The sequence below is a fragment of the Anguilla anguilla genome, chromosome 5, assembly GCF_013347855.1.
Source record: "Anguilla anguilla isolate fAngAng1 chromosome 5, fAngAng1.pri, whole genome shotgun sequence".
Taxonomy (NCBI): domain Eukaryota; kingdom Metazoa; phylum Chordata; class Actinopteri; order Anguilliformes; family Anguillidae; genus Anguilla; species Anguilla anguilla.
The window spans coordinates 14,659,089-14,678,032 of record NC_049205.1 but is presented as its reverse complement, the minus strand read 5'-3'; the positions used below and the strand labels follow the sequence as shown (position 1 = coordinate 14,678,032).

The window sequence follows — 18,944 nt, the reverse complement described above, 5'->3', positions numbered from 1 at the left end:
TGTGTAATGGTGTTTTACGCGGCCTCAGCGTTACTGCTTTTGCTGTGCTCGTCGGTTTGCCGTCCCGTTAGCACTCGTTAATCGCGAGGACTGCGGGACAGCTCGCCCGCGGGTTTCCCTCAGGTTTGATTTAGGCTATGCCTGATAAACCGAGGGAGGACGTTTACATCTGGCTGTGCTTTGGTCAGGCAGTGTCTTTCCTGTGAGTGTGTCACGCTAAATGGAGGTACCTCAGGGGTTTTTTTTATACACTTAACACACACTGTGCTGTCAGTATCCTACTGTACATCTGTTTACCCATACATGAGCCACAAGGCTGTTTCTGGAATACCCATTACTTGCAATCAGAAAATCAGCAATTTTAAAAAAAGATGATGCTGACGTTTTCAAAACATGGTCTTGATGGCAAGTGTAGCAGGTCAGCTGCAGTGTGCTTTAGCTGCTGAGTTTAAACCTCAGATTTAAAACCCTAGACCACAGAACTGCAGTACAACTAGAGCAGCTGATTAACCCATAGTTCACAGATTAGATTAGCTGTTCCAGTTGTAATACAGTTCTGTGGCATAGGGGTTTAAACCGGGGTTATAAATTCCAGCTGATCGCGGTGCAGTTGGCTAAACCTGTTTTATTGGCTTATTGCAGGTTAATTCCTTGTTCTCGAGTCACGGAAAACTGTCTTAGCAGCTGTCCGCTGAGAATGAATGGCGTAAAAAATCTTCTGCTGGACTGTAGTTCCTTGCTTTAGTTTTACAGGTGTATTATAATGATTGTATTGAAAATAGTGATTGGTATATTCACTTTATTATTTTTTTTGCAGCAGATGGGCCTTATCTTCAAATCATAGAGCAGCCCAAACAGGTAGGCTGTTTAAAATGCATCTCTTTCCATTTTGACCTGCAGAAAAGGCTTGCCGCCCATGTAGCTAAACAGTCCGTGTAGCTGAGGGTCTGCTCTCTTTCAGAGGGGGTTCCGGTTCCGCTACGGGTGCGAGGGGCCCTCCCACGGCGGGCTCCCGGGAGCTTCCAGCGAGAAGAACAGGAAGTCCTATCCGCAGGTGAAGGTGAGTCCACCAATCAGAGCGCGGGGCCCGCAGAAAAGGCAACCGATGGAAGTGTGGGCCGGTAGCCAAGGAAACGGGCTCGTAAGGGTGCAGGTGTTGTTCCCGGTCGGGTGCTACTGTTATACCTTTGATCGCTGCATATCTTCAGCAAACTGCTATGAAAATTGATTGTATACTTAAACGTGCATATTTGCATAAAGCACTTTTGAGAAGGGTGTCTCCAGTAGTAACCGTATGTGCTGTATGGATCTTACGTTGGGGACTTGCCGCCAAACTGGTGGGGTTGTGTGCCCCTGTCTGGAAGTTGTGTACCCCGAAAATTACATAGAGTTCTGCTGAAAATGTCCTTCAGCATCTTTGAAGCTGTCCCATAAGAAAATAAACAGAAAACGTGAGGCGGCTGTCTTTAGTCTGCAGTACGGAAATCTTGTCCCAAGATCTGAAAATGAAATAAAAGGGGTCTTGCATTAATGTCCTCTACTCTGGATAAGCATGACAGATTTCACATTCAAGGTTCTTTCACGCGTGGCTTTCGATTGTCCGACCTTCACAAGTCCGCGATTAGCCTTGGTGTGAAACAGCCTGAGGGGTAAATCTGGTTTTCACATAGGTGCTGTCGACGTATGTGACATCCGCTCTGTTCTGAGCTGTCTCCAGTGTGAGAATCTCATCGATTCACATGCGGCGCGTCCGATTTTGGTTTGAGGCAGTCGCTGAAGGGAGAAGGATGTTTTGTTGCAAACAAGACTGCTAAAACCCATAAAAACAGTCATTGTGGCCAAAAACTTTGCTTGCTCAGTGCAGGGCCTGGCCCTTGTGGGTCTAAGTTGAATACCATTTGGATGCACGCAACCACAGTCTTCCTCCACTGCAGAGCAGTACTTAGTAATTACCAGTTTTGTTCTCCTTTTTTTGCAGCGTTACATACCATACAACATTCCTTGTGTGTTAGCCAAGGACTTCTTGCGATTACAAACCCTGGCATTGAGGAAACTGAATCCGTATGGCAGGGGGTTGTGGAACAGTGCAACAGGTTGCTGAGAAGCTGCGTCTTCATCCTTGATGGATTTATTACCGCGTTGGAAAGGAAAAGCAAGCAAACGCGCATCTCATTACTATGCACAGGTGCAGGGTTTAAAAAAAAAAAAAAAAGGTCTTCCACCTGGACACCGTTTCAGTGATTTATGACCAAGACAAAAGTGTTTCAACGGACTCTGCCTTCATCAGGATATACAGTTTCATATTAGGCTTCTTTAAATAGACACGTGAGCACATCGGGTGGATATGATGTTGTGGCGAAAGAGTGCATGCACGTGGACAAAAGCGATTTCATTGGATGGTGAGAAACGTGTATCCTGTAAAGAGGCATAGGCTACTTCCTGATCAATGATAATGTCTTACTTTATTCTTGTAAAATTCAGATAAATTGTCTACACGTTTACATCAGGAATGATAAGAATGTGTACAGTTTTAATGTGAAATATTTATTCATTATTCATTTGGTTGATGTGTTTGCTTTGGAAGTGGAGTTAGCCTATTGTTTTCAGAGAGTGCCCTGTAACTGACTAGGCTAGTTAAAGATTGAAAAAAAGTAAACGCTTGCAGTTGTGGCACATTTGCATTTGCCTGAATGGGCTATTGTGGAAACATTCGTACCTGTCCAGCTCTGAGGAAAAGGACTTCTGTTATTTAGTTTGCGTGTGGGGCAGTTTTTTTCAGTTACGGGTATATATAATCATTCACAAACGTGATCCCTTATTCCTTTTACTTCGATATTGTTCTGCACTTTGTTTACATTACATTACATTACATTACAGGCATTTGGCAGATGCTCTTATCTAGAGCGACGTACAATAAAGTGTTTAGGTCTGGATTCTTACAGAGAGAGTCGTACAATCTCCCAGCATTCTCTGTTGTAGTATTACTGAGCACTGCCCCGTTCTGCCCGGTACAAACAAACCTTGTTGTGCCTCATCCACACACGTGTAGGCCCGGTGCGCGAGTGGGTTTCGCCAGCGCTTTGGGGAAATCCCCACGTCTGTACTGTCTCTAAAGAATTTAGCCAGAAACATTTCTCGTTTTGGCTGTTTGTTTCTCACTCTCTCTTCTGTTCCCCAACTCACATGAAAATGTTATGTATTTAAGGGCGGGGTCGTATTGCATAGCTGCCAGTCTCAATCTTTCGAAATAACCTTGTAGTAAACTGACTAATTATTTGCTTGATTATTGTGAGGGAATGTTAGTGGGCAGACATTGACTGTGAAGGGTTTTAAAAGCCGTGGGCACTAAATAGATGTGATATTTCGACACACGTCATCGAACGAACACCGCGTTGGAAGGGAATTGGAAGACGGACGGTTGCGTAAGCCCCTCAGGTTTTCGCAGAGTCGGTTTTTGGAACGGACCGGCTCCCGTCTCACGCTCTGCGTCCTTCGCCTCGTTGGGAATTTCCTCCCGCGTCGCTGGCGCGGTTAACAGGAAGCGCCGAGCTTGCTGAGAAGCGGGAAACGCGGTGGCGTGCTCGCCCGCTCGCTCTCCAGCAGACTCAGACCTGCACGCACGAGACCGCGCCGCCCGTTCTGCCTCGGGGCTTCGTGCTCTGGGTAAAAGGCCAGGTTTCACACGTGTCGTTTTCAGAACTACGACAACTTTGAATCCACTTCTTGCTGTCAAAGAACAGGTCGCTGTTTTACTCAGCAGGCTGTATGTTTTTGCCATGTTATAAAGGCTGTACTCCCTGTTAGCGGTGGTCACCCTTGCCTTTTCCTTTTTTTTGTTTTACTAAAAGCCGTGCGCTCCGTGTCTGTCGACGGCGGCGGCAGCTTCCTCTTTCGTGACGCGAAAGATTTTGGACGCGGAAACGGCAGGAGGGCAGGCCGGAGCGCAGCTTGTCGCGGGAGGACCACAAAGCCCAGAAGTCAGCACTGTACTTCTGCAGTGATGTCACCCCCCCGACCGGCTCCGCTGCAGTCAGAAAACCGCTGCTGGGGTTTCCGCTGCTCTTGCAGCGATGACCTTTCAGAGCGGAGACGTGGCCTCGAGCTCCAGCCCGTGTAAGAAGTTCAAGCGAGCGTAGCTGGTTTCCTGCGGCGGCTGTTGAAGGCCGGACACCATTGCAGTAGCGTGGACCGTGACATACCAAATCAAATACGAATGTGAAAGAGGGGTTCCCACAGTACAACGATTAAATATTTTTTCTTTCATTCATTCAAATTCTTTTATTCCAATTTTTTGACACTTGTCACCATCTGTTCACCAGGGCCTAGAATAGAAAATGACACACAACCTGGGTATTTGTGAATGTGTGAAGCTTCAGCTTCTGGAAAGCACTGACGTAACCGTGCACAGCGTAGAATCGGTGACGCTGTAGAAGCTGGGGATTCCGTCCGTTGTGGACACCGCGCGCGCCGTGTCAGGGAAATTTCCCTGGCGTCCCCAGCTGCCCCGTGACCTGACCGGTCGTTACGCCTGCGGTTTAGTCACAGATTCGGCCGCGCGCTCCTCAGCGAGGGCCCCACAGACGGGTTCGGGTTTCCCCCCCCTCGTGGCGGCGAGAGCAGGGCAGCGATCGGGCCGCCTCTGTGTTTTGGAAACCTTGGCGTGGCGGCGCCTAGCATCCGCGTCCCCGGCGGGTCTGAAGATATGCCGTTCGTTCAGCGGCCATCGCGACCGGGCTGCCCGGTGTGCCTCTCGCTTCTCCGTTTTTCGGTTTGTGGACAGTGTTTGGACTTTTTTGGATTTTCCTGCCTTGCCAACTCATATTGAAAGCTCCCTCGCTTGGTAGACATGGTCTCTTTGTTCTTTTAAACTTTGCGTGATGATGGTGCCCCTGTCTGACTCAGTTCGCCCTAGAGAAAGCATCTTTTCAAATAAAATGAGAAGTAAAAGAATGCAAGTTATGTACACGGCAACATGACTCACACCTGTTATTTTACACGTTTTCGCAATTGACGTATTTATACAGGCTGCCATGTAGAACAATGATGCTGTTATCTATGCTAATTCATATTGTACAGTGGCCACACGGAGCCAACCTTGTGTGTCATGTGGGCGCTGCCGTCATTCTGGTTTCACGTCAGTTTAAGCTGGAAATGAAACCTCAGAAATAAACGGCATAATAAAAGCGTAGGCGAAAAATATTACCTCAGGAAAGAAGTGATGTCATCCCATGCAGTCCCACTAGTGGTAAACCGTTTGCGTGCTAAGACCTACTCTGTGGTGCTCTTTGGGGTCGCTAGGTTTGTGAGCAGTTCTAGGCTGTGTATCTCTGCCCGGGCCCTATTTTAGGGGCCCTGCCTGAAACCTTAACAACCCGGGCTGTCCGGTGTAAGTCCTTCTGGTGAACCCTGGGGGGCGGAGCCACGCTAACACGCTTCTCTGGCGACAGATATGCAACTACCAGGGCATGGCCCGCGTGGTGGTCCAGCTGGTCACCTTCTACAAGGACACGCACCTCCACGCCCACAGCCTGGTGGGGAAGCAGTGCGACAAGGGCATCTGCATCGCCGACCTGCAGCCCAAGGACTCCTGCATCAGGTGGGCACCGTCGACCGGGAGCCGGGCCGAAGGATTCGCTCCGCTCACTGCTCACTGCCGCAAGAGCAGGAAGATGAAGGCTTACCCAGAGTTAGGCCTTATGCTACCCTGTGCTACAGCTACAGTTAATGTTAAAATTGAATTTGAGTGAATACAGCAAAGGGAGATGAACTCTGGTAGTTATACAATGAAGATTTCAGCTTGAAAGGGATGCTATTAGATCTCTGGGTAGTGGCTTCACCGTCCAGAGCAGGGGCCCCCTGCCCCAGCCCTGGTCCTGGAGAGCCCCAGAGGTGGCTACTGGTTTTTGTGGATACTCTGCAATTAACTGCTCAGTTAAACACATTTCACTGGTTACTTCAGTCTGTATTGGTTGCTGGTTATTGACACTTATTATCGGTTACTGATTATTGATTATGAAACCAAGGCTGTGGGACTCTCCAGTACTAGTCTACTAGTTGTAGACCCCTGCTGTAGAGTTTGTAATTCAGGAGATGGTATCATAAATGTAGTGATTTTTCAGCACCATTGTGACATCACAGAAGAGTCATGACAACATTGCTGGTAGCCAGTGAGGGTTCAGGGTTGGCCTCCCTGGTCGCTGAGGATCAGGTGTGGTTTTCTGCCGTAGCTTTCCCAACCTGGGCATCCTCCACGTGACGAAGAAGAACGTGAGCAAGACTCTGGAGGAGCGCATGACGGAGGCCTTCAGGATGGGCTACAACTGCGGCGTCGTCATCCACCCGGAGATAGACTGCCTGCAGGGGGAGGTCCGCCAGCCGCGGGAGCTCACAGGTCCGCCCCCTGATCGCGCGGAGTTTAACGGCCAATAAAAAACACCTCTGTGTGTGTGCGCGCGCATGCGTGTGTGTGTGTGTGCACGCGTGTGTGCGTGCGTGTGTGTGTGTGTGTTTGGTGTGCTGTGTTCTACCCCCACATGAATGTGTGTTTGTTTTGTGTTGTATTGTATTGTTACACCTGTAACATTCTATTATGCTTATGTTTGTGTGTGTGTATGTGTATGTAGTCTTGCTGTGCTATGTTACAACTGAGTGTGCATCATACAGTCATATCTCATACTGTATGATCACATTTGTGTTGCATTTGTGAGTGAATGAGCGTGCATGTGTGCGTGTGTGTAGTGTTGAAAACTGGATGGTGTACTCATCTCATAGAGTATAATCGTGTGTTTTCTGCAGAACATCAGAAGACTCTGATAGCCAGTGCTGCGGTGGCTCAGGCTAAAGAGATGGATCTCAGCGTTGTGCGTCTCATGTTCACTGCCTTCCTGCCGGACGGCGACGGGGGCTTCACCCGCCGGCTGGACCCTGTCATCTCAGACCCCATCTACGACAGCAGTGAGTCCCCACCCCTGAGAAATCCCACACCCCTCAATTTCTCAACATGCAGAAAGTCTCCACCCCTCAGAAAATCCTCACACCCCTGAATCTCTCAGCATGCCTACCACAGCAGTGAGTCTCCCACCCCTCAGAAATCCCACGCCCCTGAATCCCACGTGCGCTGTACAATAGCAACAACAGTGTGAGTCTCCACCCCTGAATATACAGTAAATATGGAGTCTGTCAATGGTGTGGGCCTATGGGTCCTGCCTCTACAATCCAGTGTTTTCAGTATTTGAGGTCATGGAAGTAGGACGCGTCTCTGTCATTATAATCTCAGCACATTAATGATTGCTGAATTCCAGTTGTTATAGAGTGGAATATTAACCCAAGAGCACATTCATGCCGTCTGCACGTGATTTGACACTTATCCTGAATGCTTATGTTAAATATGACCGTTATTTCAGAAATGATCGCCCACGCCTTGATCACGAAATTCAGCAGAATGAATGTGTTATTAGTGCAGAACACAGAGGAATAAAACCGCACTGTTTCCTTTCTCCACCCCTGCGCTCGCGAACGCCTGCGCACAAAACCTCCTCCGCCAGCTTTTGCTCCCTCATCGGGCCAAAAACTGGGCCGCCGCTTTCGATTGCACCCCGCCTGCCCCCCCCCCCACCCCCCGGCTGCGCGCCGGAAAGGGCTTTGATCTGGCAACCCCACTTTCTGTTCAGAGTCTCTGCGGTTTCCTTTTTCATAGCGAAACTAATGAAAGCTCTTTTTCCATTGGTCTCAGAGAAGAGCGCATATTAGAAAAAACGTTGCATGCGATATCGCTCGATGTTTATGCCGCCGGTGGAGATCCTTATTCAGCTGAACGTTATCGGCGTTCTGTTTGTGTGTTGCCTGTGTGCTTGCGCGCTTGTGTTTTGCACGGCTGCCACGTGCTTTGCGCTCTTATGTGTCCTTGTCTAACAGGCAAAACATAAATTAAGATGGGCTCATTTCACTTGAATAATAATTGAATAGTTCATCCATAATACTTTGCTGAGGTTATTGTAAGGAACCTGTTGATGTTGTCCAGTGTTTCAAGCTGAAGTCCCAGGGAAACTTTTTTACTTGACCAGCCTAATGCTTGATCCAGGGTCTCGTACACAGCAAACATCCATAAGATAATGCTTTCATCCCAGTACTCTTTAATCACAATTTTCCCATTTTCTTGCATGCAAATCTAATGTCTTTAAATCAATCACTGGGTACAGGTTTGATCAGTGGAGACATTGTACTCGGCTGCCTGTTCTTCCATGTGTCTTGTAGAGTGAAGGACAGGTAATGAAATGTAATGGGTGTTCTCTCTAACGCTCCACTCTCTCTCCCTCTCCCTTTCCCCCCCTCCCTATCGCCCATTCCAGAGGCTCCCAACGCGTCCAATCTGAAGATCGTGCGGATGGACCGCACGGCGGGCTGTGTCACCGGGGGGGAGGAGGTCTACCTGCTGTGTGATAAAGTGCAGAAAGGTGGGGGGGGGCCTTTCGTCATCACGTTTCCCGTCTCAGCAACGGGGTCCAGAACGAAATCTGACTGGATCTGATCTAGTTGTGAGTGAAAGGGAGGATGATAGAGGTTTTGGCCTGTTGAGTGACAGGAACGGGGAAAATGACTAATTTATCCCATATGCTGTATATTTTTTTGATCCGTAATTGCTAACGAACCAGAAGGAAATGACGACACGACTAAGAGCCATGACTCCCAGCCGCTGGGAATTGGGGATTGACGCTCAGGGCAACCGGCGTTCCATGAATAGTCTGTTTTACGCGCAGTACAGGCTTTCTTCCGGGCCTTCCCAAGCTTAGGTTAGCCGACGGCCTGCCTGCCTGTCTAGTTAAATGTGCATGTCTATGGCCACGACTCCACGAGCTGATGGGAATTGGGAATACAGTGTTACAGTTTGTAGTCCTAAAACCCAGGTTGGCCTACAACATGACATCATCACCTTTTTACACTCTATTGACGCTCAGGGCAACTGATCTTCCATGAACTGGCTGTGGCTGCCACAGGCCGTCTCTGCGCCGCGGCAACGTAACAGCCGCGTCAAAACGTGCCACCGCGACCTGGTGGGCCGCTCCCGGCGCACGCGCTTCCTGCCGATAGCGATCTGAGGCCGCGGGCGTTTTTGGGAGCCCACGCACCGCCCAGCCTCTGTACTTTACATGGAGGAAGTGTTCAGACCCAGACTGCGACCCTGGGGGAATTCCCCAGCTCAAAGACGGAGAAATTCCAAGAACCGCACGCTCTCTCTCTCTCTCTCTCTCTCTCTCCCTCCCTCCCTCCCTTTCTCTCTCTCTCTCTGTCTCTCACACACCCTTTCACTCTCTCTCTCTCTCTCTCTCCCCCTCCCTCCCTCCCGTTCTCTCTCTCTCTCTGTCTCTCACACACCCTTTCTCTCTCTCTCTCTCTCTCTCTCTCTCTCTCTCCCTCCCTCCCTGCCTCCCTTTCTCTCTCTCTCTCTCTCTCTGTCTCTCACACACCCTTTCTCTCTCTCTCTCTCTCTCTCTCTCCCTTCCTCCCTTTCTCTCTCTCTCTCTCTCTCTGTCTCTCACACACCCTTTCTCTCTCTCTCTCTCTCTCTCTCTCTCCCTTCCTCCCTTTCTCTCTCTCTCTCTCTCTCTGTCTCTCACACACCCTTTCTCTCTCTCTCTCTGTCTCCCCCAACACCTGAAGTCAGGCATGTACCTGTACTGGAATTTTCATTGCATCATGCACCGATAACAGAGGGCACATTTTCGTACAATGAATACACTATTGCATTATAATTCTAAACTAAATGAATTATGTATAATTGTACTGAATTATTAATCAAATCGTATGTAATTATAATAATGACTTTATATTATATATGTGAGGGTTTTATTTTTTCAAAAAGTCAACATATTTTTGGTATATTTCAGTTTATTCATCTTTCATATAAGCCACATGGTGAGAATGACTGTCTTGCCTTATGATGTTATATTGTATATGTGAAATTGCAGATTGGCTGGTAAGGTACCTTTTTACGACAAACCCTAAGCTTTATGTTATCGTACGTGTGCGCTGATTGGACAGATCAACCAGCTTGGTTTTTAATGTAGCACTGCACTTTGTCACAGCGGGGATTGGTAATCGATCCCAATTTGGCGGGTGACTGTGCCGTACATTGGCAGAGATTTAGTTTATGCCACTTGGGTTCACCGTGGGCCGCTTAACTGCCCCGAGGCGTGCCTGTGGGCGGAGCTTACACAGTGAACGGCGTGTGAATGGCGAAGCGAGCCGGAGGGGCGTTATCACCTGCCTCCAGCAGGGCTGACCGGCGCCCTCTCTGTGCCCCCTCCACAGACGACATCCAGGTGCGCTTCTACGAGGACGACGACACGGGGCTGATGTGGGAGGCCTTCGGAGACTTCTCCCCCACGGACGTCCACCGGCAGGTCAGCGCCCCGCCCACGGCGGCCAGCCAGCCAGTCAGACGCTCGGCTGCCCACGTAGACTGCCAATGGAGGCTAAACATTCTAATAGCAAAGATTTCCAGCAGATATGAAACCATGAGAGCATAAATATATGAAACCACGAGAGCATAAATATATGAAACCACGAGAGCATAAATATATGACACCACGAGAGCATAAATATATGAAACCCCGAGAGCATAAATATATGAAACCCCGAGAGCATGAGTGCTCCAAAATGTGACCTATAAGGGTGCTGCAGCAGTTATAAGAATTTACATGAGATGGGTATTTTTTTTCTTTAAGCTTACAGAGAGATCAGTGTGAACACTTTTGGCTAGTTGTAAGTTGGTGTACAGATTGGTATGGCAAGCAAAGTGGCCAGTATTCTGTGTACAGGCTGATACTCACATGTGGAAGAAGACATGTACATGTATGTCTGACTCTGCTGATGTTTCATTTGATCGGCGTGTGAATGGCTTCTCCCCCCCCCCAGTTTGCGATCGTCTTCAAGACCCCAAAGTACCGTGACCAGAACCTGCAGAAGCCCGTCTCTGTGTTTGTGCAGCTGAAGAGGAAGTCTGATAACGAGACCAGTGAACCCAAGCCCTTCACCTATCACCCACAGATCATTGGTGAGCCCAGCGCGCTACCTGTGCTATCCGACGCTATCTGTGCTTCCGCTTACTCCTCTGTCTGTTTGATCTGCGTTTATTTTTACACTCGACACTACTCTGCGCAGTCTGCTCCCCCCGACTGCGCTGTCTGCCCTGTCTGCTCCCCCCCGGCTGCGCGGTCTGCCCTGTCTGCTCCCCCCCGGCTGCGCGGTCTGCTCCCCCCGACTGCATGGCCTGCTCCTCCCGAATGTACTGTCCGCTTGTCTGCTCCCCCTGACTGCACTGTCTGCTTGTCTGCTCCCCCTGACTGCACTGTCTGCTTGTCTGCTCCCCCTGACTGCACTGTCTGCTTGTCTGCTCCCCCTGACTGCACTGTCTGCTTGTCTGCTCCCCCTGACTGCACTGTCTGCTTGTCTGCTCCCCCTGACTGCACTGTCTGCTTGTCTGCTCCCCCTGACTGCACTGTCTGCTTGTCTGCTCCCCCTGACTGCACTGTCTGCTTGTCTGCTCCCCCTGACTGCACTGTCTGCTTGTCTGACTCCTGTGCCTGTTGTCATGTGTAGATAAAGAGGAGGTGCAGAGGAAGAGACTGAAGACGCTCCCTAACCTCCAGGACTTCGGTCCCCCGGGTGGAGGTGGGGGTATGTACCGGGGGGGCGGGTCAGGCTCTGCCCCAGGAGGTGGTCCCGGCACTGGAGGTACGCGGGCGATGCATTTCCCAGTTCAAAAACTATAGAAATTATTATCAGTACCGCACATATACTGAAACGTGCTCACATTCGGGTGACCCGTTTCTAAGCCCAAAACTGATCGGTGTGTTACAGGACACTACTACCAGGGCTACTCCACCTATGGGAACAACAACTACGGGACGGGCTACCCCTTCCCCCACGGAGGGGGCGGAGCCGGCATGAAGCACGGTGAGTGACAGAGCTCCCTGGCAACATTGGCTCGTCGCCATGGTGACGAGTATCCACGCCTACCTGGTCTAGAGAGGCCCTTGCGAAAAAAAGCTGAGTTTCCTGGTACTGAAGCGGAACACGGGGAAAGGGTTTGTTTGGGCGCCTCTGTAAAAGCCCAGGGGGCACTTTGGAGCTCACAGTGTGTGGGGAGAAAGCCACACCTTTATACCTGGAGCTCTTTCCTCTCCCGCCTCTGCATTTGAGTCTGAAGATTCCCGCTAATAGTAAAAAATCCTGGCCTACTTTCAGTGCCCTGTAGCCAGATGCTAGGTCTGTTACACCAGGGCTGTTAGCGAACTCTGTGGTTAACGGAAACAGTTTTGGACATAAAGGGGCAGAGCTGTTACTATAGTAACTGACAGGGCAATTGTTAAAGTCAACTAACTGCAAAAGATTTACAGTTTAAGCCTGCTAAGGATACTTAGAAACATGCAGAAGTTGATTGAAAAGATCCCATAACTACATCTCCCAGCTGTGTACAGACTGATTCTTATATGCATCACTTATTGCTTCTGGCTACTCTATAGCACCTCTGTCAAACCCACCAAACAGGAGCAAAGATTGTTGCAGAAAGTTGCAAGCTGCTTAGAGCAAATGAGGCGCACAAGGTGAAACAGCCCGGGCGGACTGCCCATGGGAATAGGCAGAGGACAGCTGTAGGTGGGTTCATGGCTGGTCATGTGACCGGCGTCCCCTCTCTGCCAGCCTCTCAGGGTCCGGCGGGGGACGCTGGCCAGGACAGCGACGGGGACGACGACGAGGACCCGGGCGTGGGAAGAGCGGAGCAGATCTGTGACAGGGCGGGGTCACCAACGGGGGCGGAGCCAGGAGAAGAGACCAGGCCCAGGAGAGAGCAGGCTCTCTGTGAGCTCCCGGAGGGGCCGGCCCATGGTGAGATTTGCGGCTGCCTTGAAAACATTTTCAGAATTGAGAAAAATAAATAAATCTGTGTGCATGTTTGCGTGTGTTCCCGCACGCGCTCAGACGGTGCTAACCCCGCCCTCCCCCGCAGAGCGGCAGCTGGAGCAGCGAATGGTGGAGCTGGCTCAGAAGCAGGCGCAGGCGCTCTTCCAGTACGCCATCACGGGCGACATCCGCACGCTGCTGGCCCTGCAGCGCCCGCTCATGTCCGCCCAGGACGAGAACGGAGACACGTGCGTCCCCCCCGCCCCCCCCCCGACCCGTTCTCACCCTCACTTTTCTTACAAACGCCGCCTCTGGTTTCTGTTTATCTGGTTTCCGACCTGTCAATGAGGAATCTTTACAGCAGTGCCTCCCTCCTCTGTCTACTGCTGCTCAGAGATGCCTTTCTCCATGTCTTTCCTGCAGTCCTTATGCAGTCTTTTCTATCTGTTCAGTGATTGGTTGTCCTGTGGCATGGTGTAGCAGGGAGGTCCCTGAGTAAAATTTGCCTTGCGCCTGATTGGTTGTCGTGCGGCAGCGCGTAGCAGGGAGGTCCCTGAGCAAGGCTTTCCTTTCTCCTGATTGGCTGTCTCTCCTTCCACAGCGGTTTGCACCTGGGGGTGATCCACAGCCAGACTGATGCGGTGCAGAGTTTATCTGAGGTCATCTCGGCCCTCCCGGGAGAGGATGTGGTCAACATGAGGAATGACCTTTACCAGGTACCACACACAACACTCACACACACACACACAACACTCACACACACACATACACACTCAGAGCTCACTGAATTCCGTCTATCCTGCTGTCCATCTAATTTAAATTAAACTGTCACGACTAAACATACGCTCTGCAATACTCCTAAAATTGATTTGTGCTAACTAATAATAATAGTAAATAATAATTTTCCTGTGTAAATATAACCTAATAATAATTTAACTTAATAATTTAGCACATGTACTGATTGGGATGCATTAGCCTAGTCTGCTCCTAAATCATTCAGAAATTGTTAGTGTAGAGCCCTGATGGGTTAAGTACTACCAAAGCAAACGTACATAAAATTTAAACCGTTACTGTAATATATAATTATATTACATATTGATATTTTCTTATTTTTTTAAGAGTCTGTTTTATTAAATTGGCTGTGTCTATGTGAGTCAGCGATGATGAAAAACGTCACTCACCGCCGTCCGCCCGTCTGTCTGTCCCAGACCCCCCTGCACCTGGCAGTCATCACGCAGCAGGAGGAGGCGGTGGCGGCGCTGCTGGCCGCCGGCGCCGACGCCGGCCTGGCCGATCGCCACGGCAACACGGCCCTGCACCTGGCGGCCCGCCAGAGCGACGGGAGGATGACGGGACTGCTGCTGAAGCACAGGGACGCCGCCCGGCTCACCGACCTGCCCAACGCCTCAGGTACCCGTCTGAGAGATCCCCCCCCTCCACGCTTTCATTACAGGGGTGTAAGGAAACGACCGTGTGGTATAATGGGTAAGGACTAAGGAGTTGGCCTTGTAACCTAGAGGTCACAGGTTCAGTAAGGACACAAGGTTGAGCAAGGCACTTAACCTGAATTGCTTCAGCAAATCCAGCTCTACAATTGGATGCAATGTAAAATGCTATGTAGAATGCTGTGTAAGTCGCTCTGGATAAGAGCAGCTGCTAAATGCCTGTAATGTAATGTAATGGGTGTCTGAACCACTGGGTCACAGATCCTTACACACCCTCATGATGCTCAGCTTTGTGTGTTTAACATTGGAATTTCTGTCCCCCTACTGTTAAAGCAAAAACATTTCAATACAACTAAGATCCATTGAGAAGCATAATGAAGAACAATACGGTGTATGAATATCCTGTCCTATAATATAGTGCAATGTAGTATAATGATATACTTTAATAAAGTCCTTCTTCCAATTAAAAAGTAAAACTTTGTGTCCTGTGGGTTTTCACTCCAACAAAGGACGCCTCATTCAACAGCTAGAGATCTTGTTGAGCTGCTAATGAGTAGACTTGGGTGTGCTAAATCAGGGTTGGAGTGAAAAACTACAGGACGTTAGATCTCCAGGAGCAGGGTTGGGTATAGATTGGTGTATAGATCCTGTGGCTGTACTGTGCTGGTTCAACTATCTGTTCTATGTGCTGGTTCAGCTATCTGTTCTCTGTGCTGTTCTAACCCTGTCTGGTGCTCTGTGTGCGCAGGGCTGTGTGCGCTCCACCTGGCTGTGCTGGATAACAGCCTGGGCTCTGTGAGGGAGCTGCTGCAGGGCGGGGCCAACGTGGACGCGCGGGAGCTCAGCTGCGGCCGGACGCCGCTGCACCTGGCCGTGGAGCTGGATAACGTGTCCCTGTCCGGCTGCCTGCTGCTCGAGGTACCGCAGGGGGCTGGGGGGACTTTACACTGCACTGGGATCAGGGCTGGGAGAACTTTACACTGCACTGGGAGAGCTTTACACTGTGCTGAGATAACTTTACACTGCACTGGGATCAGGGCTGGGAGAACTTTACACTGTGCTGAGATAACTGTACACTGTGCTGGGATCAGGGCTGGCAGAGCTTTACACTGTGCTGAGATGACTTTACACTGCACTGGGATCAGGGCTGGGAGAACTTTACACTGCACTGGGATCAGGGCTGGGAGAGCTTTACACTGTGCTGAGATAACTTTACACTGTGCTGGGATCAGGGCTGGGAGGACGTTACACAGTGCTGGGATACCCATATAAACCTAGCCACTGCATAAAAACACAATGTCGTGTTTATATAACGTGCGTTTATATGACGCTGTGTTTTGTCGCTGCAGGGAAACGCACACGTGGACTCCTGCACATATAACGGCTCCACCCCTCTCCACATCGCCGCGGGGCGCGGCTCACTCAAGCTAACGGCTCTCCTCATGGCTGCAGGTGAGCACCGGGTAAAGGCAGCTAACCCAACAGCCGCCATCAGAGCAGAAGCTGTCAGTCCAGCCTTTCCATGGACTGTTTCTAAAACAGCCTATGCATAAAATAATTTAGTTATGCTAAAATATGCACTATGTAGATGCAGACAAGAGTTTGAGTTTCAAAGGGCCAAAAGTACTTCAATGTGTTCGGCCCCTTGCCACCTATTGAATAGCACTGGTGTTGAAGCACATCTATCTTTGAATATTTTACATTTTTGTTTTGGCTGTTGAAGACGTGCGCAGTAGATTTTTGTTTTGGTTGTTGAAGACGTGCAGTAGATTTTTGTTTTGGTTGTTGAAGACGTGTGCAGTAGATTTTTGTTTTGGCTGTTGAAGTGTGCAGTAGATTTTTGTTTGAGCTGTTGAAGATTTGTGCAGTAGATTATTGTTTTGGCTGTTGAAGATGTGTACAGTATATTTTTGTTTGGGCTGTTGAAGAGGTGTACAGTGGATTTTTGTTTGGGCTGTTGAAGATGTGTACAGTGTTTTTGTTTGGCCTGTTCAAGATTAATTCAGTAGGTTTTGTTTAGGCTGTTGAAGACGTATGCAGTAGATTTTTGTTTAGGCTGTTGAAGACGTGTACAGTAGATTTTTGTTTAGGCTGTTGAAGAAGTGTACAGTGGATTTTTGTTTTGGCTGTTGAAGATGTGTTTGGGAGATTTGTGTTTCGGATGCAAATGGCTGTATTGTTGCTGCACATGCTCGGTGGAGCGCGTCAGGCCTGCTCTTTGCCTTGCGAGCCGTTTTTTTGTTTGTCCGTTTTGCTTGGCCGCCGTTGCGCCTTATCGGACGAGCACATCGGTGACCGCCACCTCTCTCTCCGCCTCCGCCCGCAGGCGCCGACCCGCACATGCAAAACGGCGAGCCTCTGTACGACACCGAGGACGAGCCGTGCGCCGAGGAAGAAGAGGACGAGGGCTTCGTCCCGGGCACCACGCCGCTGGACATGGCCGCCTCCCCTGAGGTGAGTTTCCCCGGCGACCATCGGAGAGCCAGAGCGACTCATTCTGTCCTCTCATTACCCTAACACCTAGTTTTGCTGAGCCACTGTTTAAATGTTTTTTGTACCTTTACACACAGGTTTATGAGATTCTGAATGGTAAACAGTACCAGCCTGACATCACCTCTATGGTTCTGCCTCCACAAGGTAAGCTCCGCCCACCGCATGCCAGGTTTGTCTCGTCCCAACACTGTGCCTCTCACGCTCGGAGAGCTAGTTTGATTGGCCGCTCAGTGCTCTGATGTGTGAGTAGCGTGTGCTCCGCCCTGATGCCTGTGTGATTTCCCCCCCCCCCTCCCCAGGCGACCTGCATAAGCTGGGCCAGGAGCTGAAGCAGAAGCTGTGCAACGCCCTGGAGCAGCCCCCCCAGAGCTGGGAGAGCCTAGCCAACGCGCTGGGCCTGGGAATCCTCAACAGCGCCTTCAGGCTGAGCCCCTCACCCGCACACACGCTGCTGGACAGCTACGAGGTACAGCACCTACTGCACACACACACACACAGGCACACACACACATGCTGCTGGACAGCTACGAGGTACATACAGACACACACACACACAGGCACACACACACACAAACTGCTGGATAGCTACGAGGTACAGAACCTACCACACACACACACAGCCCTGAGGCTGAGTTTCACTCCAAACCCCAGAGCACTGCTCTCCTGATGCTCTTCACTGGAAAGTTTCCCAGACACCAAGCCAGGTTGTGAAATGGCTCGCCTTTTTCAAAGAAAATCTTTTTGTTACACGTTCAAAATTTCCAGTTATGACTCGTTTTCCCTGTCATTGTCTGAAAGTTGACACTGAAAAGAAGCCCACTCATTTTCAGAACATGACATTTTCTGCCCAGATGGGAGTAATATCTCACAGGACATTCAGTCATCGACGATGAACCCACTGGCACGGAAAACACAGAGGGTGCCATTTTCTGCTCAGGGCATTTAGAGGAACGAGTGGTCTTTTTCCCTTTCAGTATCTCAGTACAGTAAACTCCCACATAACCGACTTCAGTCACACCAGAGGGAGGCAGACAGATAACAGGTCTGATAAACTGGTAGGAATTTAAATAATCATGGCGGCTAACGTGGTTTCAGAATGTGAATTATGCAGAAATTAAGTCATTCAACAAAATGAATTGAAAAAAAAACTTTCTTGGATGTACTGTTACAAACTGGTTCATATGACACAGTGTGGTTGATAATACCTTTTCCAAAGCTGCTAAACTCGAAGGTGGGGCGAGCAGCTGTCGGTCATAGAGTGGGGTGGGATCTTATCCAAGAATTCAGCGAGTCCTCTGGGCTCCTTCCAATGGCTTATTTTATCCAGCCTCGATCCAGACGTCCTCATATCTATTTCTCGCGTCCTTCGTTGGGTGAGCGAACACACTCAAGACTGTTTTCCTTCGAAGGTGTTCATGGTAGTAGTGTGGGTCAGTGTCTTCTGATGTCTACTGGTGTTTGGCGAACAACCCCCATCCGAACGTCGGGAAATGGCTTCTCGGCCCTCCCCGATGTTCCAAACAGCACTTTGCTCCAAGCATGTGGAAGCCTTTAGTGTACTGCACTTACAAGTCACCACCTGGCCAGGCTGTCAATCTCAATTAGAAATTGGCCTTAACATTGAAATGAGGCCATTGGATAATATGATCGAAGAGTCAGGAATCAGATATGTGGGAGGCTACTGTGCTTGAATTATAGTTTTCTTTTTTAGAAAACGGGAAACCCAGTAATGTGCTTTTAGCTCCACAGACCTGTTGAAGGTCCGTCATGGTTCTAAATGTCCTTTTTTAAAGTATATTTAGCAGAAAATTGGCTTTTGTGTGTCCATGGAATTTAAAACGGTGTTTTCATTTGAACTGATCAAAACAAGGCCATTTCAGCTTCAGGCTTTCCCACCCGATTAAGACCCAGAGATTACTTAGAGGGAAGAAAGGAAACCAAGCCTCTAGACGCAACAACTCTGGGTCCAAGTCCAAGGCCGGAGTCACCTGGTTCTGTGTTTCCATGACAATTTAAAAAAAAGAATGTTTAAAGAAGAGAAAGGGGAACATTTATTCTTTTTGTGTTGCTGTTTGAGCAGTACCTTCACTGAGTTTTCTTGGC

At 49.6% G+C, this 18,944-nt stretch overlaps 1 protein-coding gene across 2 annotated transcripts in view; it reads left to right on the top strand.

Moving 5' to 3' along the window:
• The window catches only part of LOC118227344 (nuclear factor NF-kappa-B p105 subunit-like), a 28,729-nt gene that overhangs the window by 6,280 nt on the left and 3,505 nt on the right, over positions 1-18,944 (top strand). Inside the window, exons 4-22 of one of the 2 annotated variants that reach the window (XM_035417690.1) lie at positions 821-858; positions 962-1,060; positions 5,448-5,596; positions 6,228-6,391; positions 6,796-6,954; positions 8,349-8,453; positions 10,309-10,400; positions 10,915-11,053; positions 11,599-11,733; positions 11,860-11,955; positions 12,703-12,888; positions 13,010-13,151; positions 13,505-13,619; positions 14,112-14,313; positions 15,097-15,266; positions 15,698-15,800; positions 16,675-16,802; positions 16,919-16,985; positions 17,141-17,307. In XM_035417690.1, the coding sequence (XP_035273581.1) occupies positions 821-858; positions 962-1,060; positions 5,448-5,596; positions 6,228-6,391; positions 6,796-6,954; positions 8,349-8,453; positions 10,309-10,400; positions 10,915-11,053; positions 11,599-11,733; positions 11,860-11,955; positions 12,703-12,888; positions 13,010-13,151; positions 13,505-13,619; positions 14,112-14,313; positions 15,097-15,266; positions 15,698-15,800; positions 16,675-16,802; positions 16,919-16,985; positions 17,141-17,307 (2,456 nt within the window). Of the gene's footprint in view, positions 1-817; positions 859-961; positions 1,061-5,447; positions 5,597-6,227; positions 6,392-6,795; positions 6,955-8,348; positions 8,454-10,308; positions 10,401-10,914; positions 11,054-11,598; positions 11,734-11,859; positions 11,956-12,702; positions 12,889-13,009; positions 13,152-13,504; positions 13,620-14,111; positions 14,314-15,096; positions 15,267-15,697; positions 15,801-16,674; positions 16,803-16,918; positions 16,986-17,140; positions 17,308-18,944 lie in introns of both variants that reach the window. The other variant, XM_035417689.1, reaches the window with a different exon arrangement.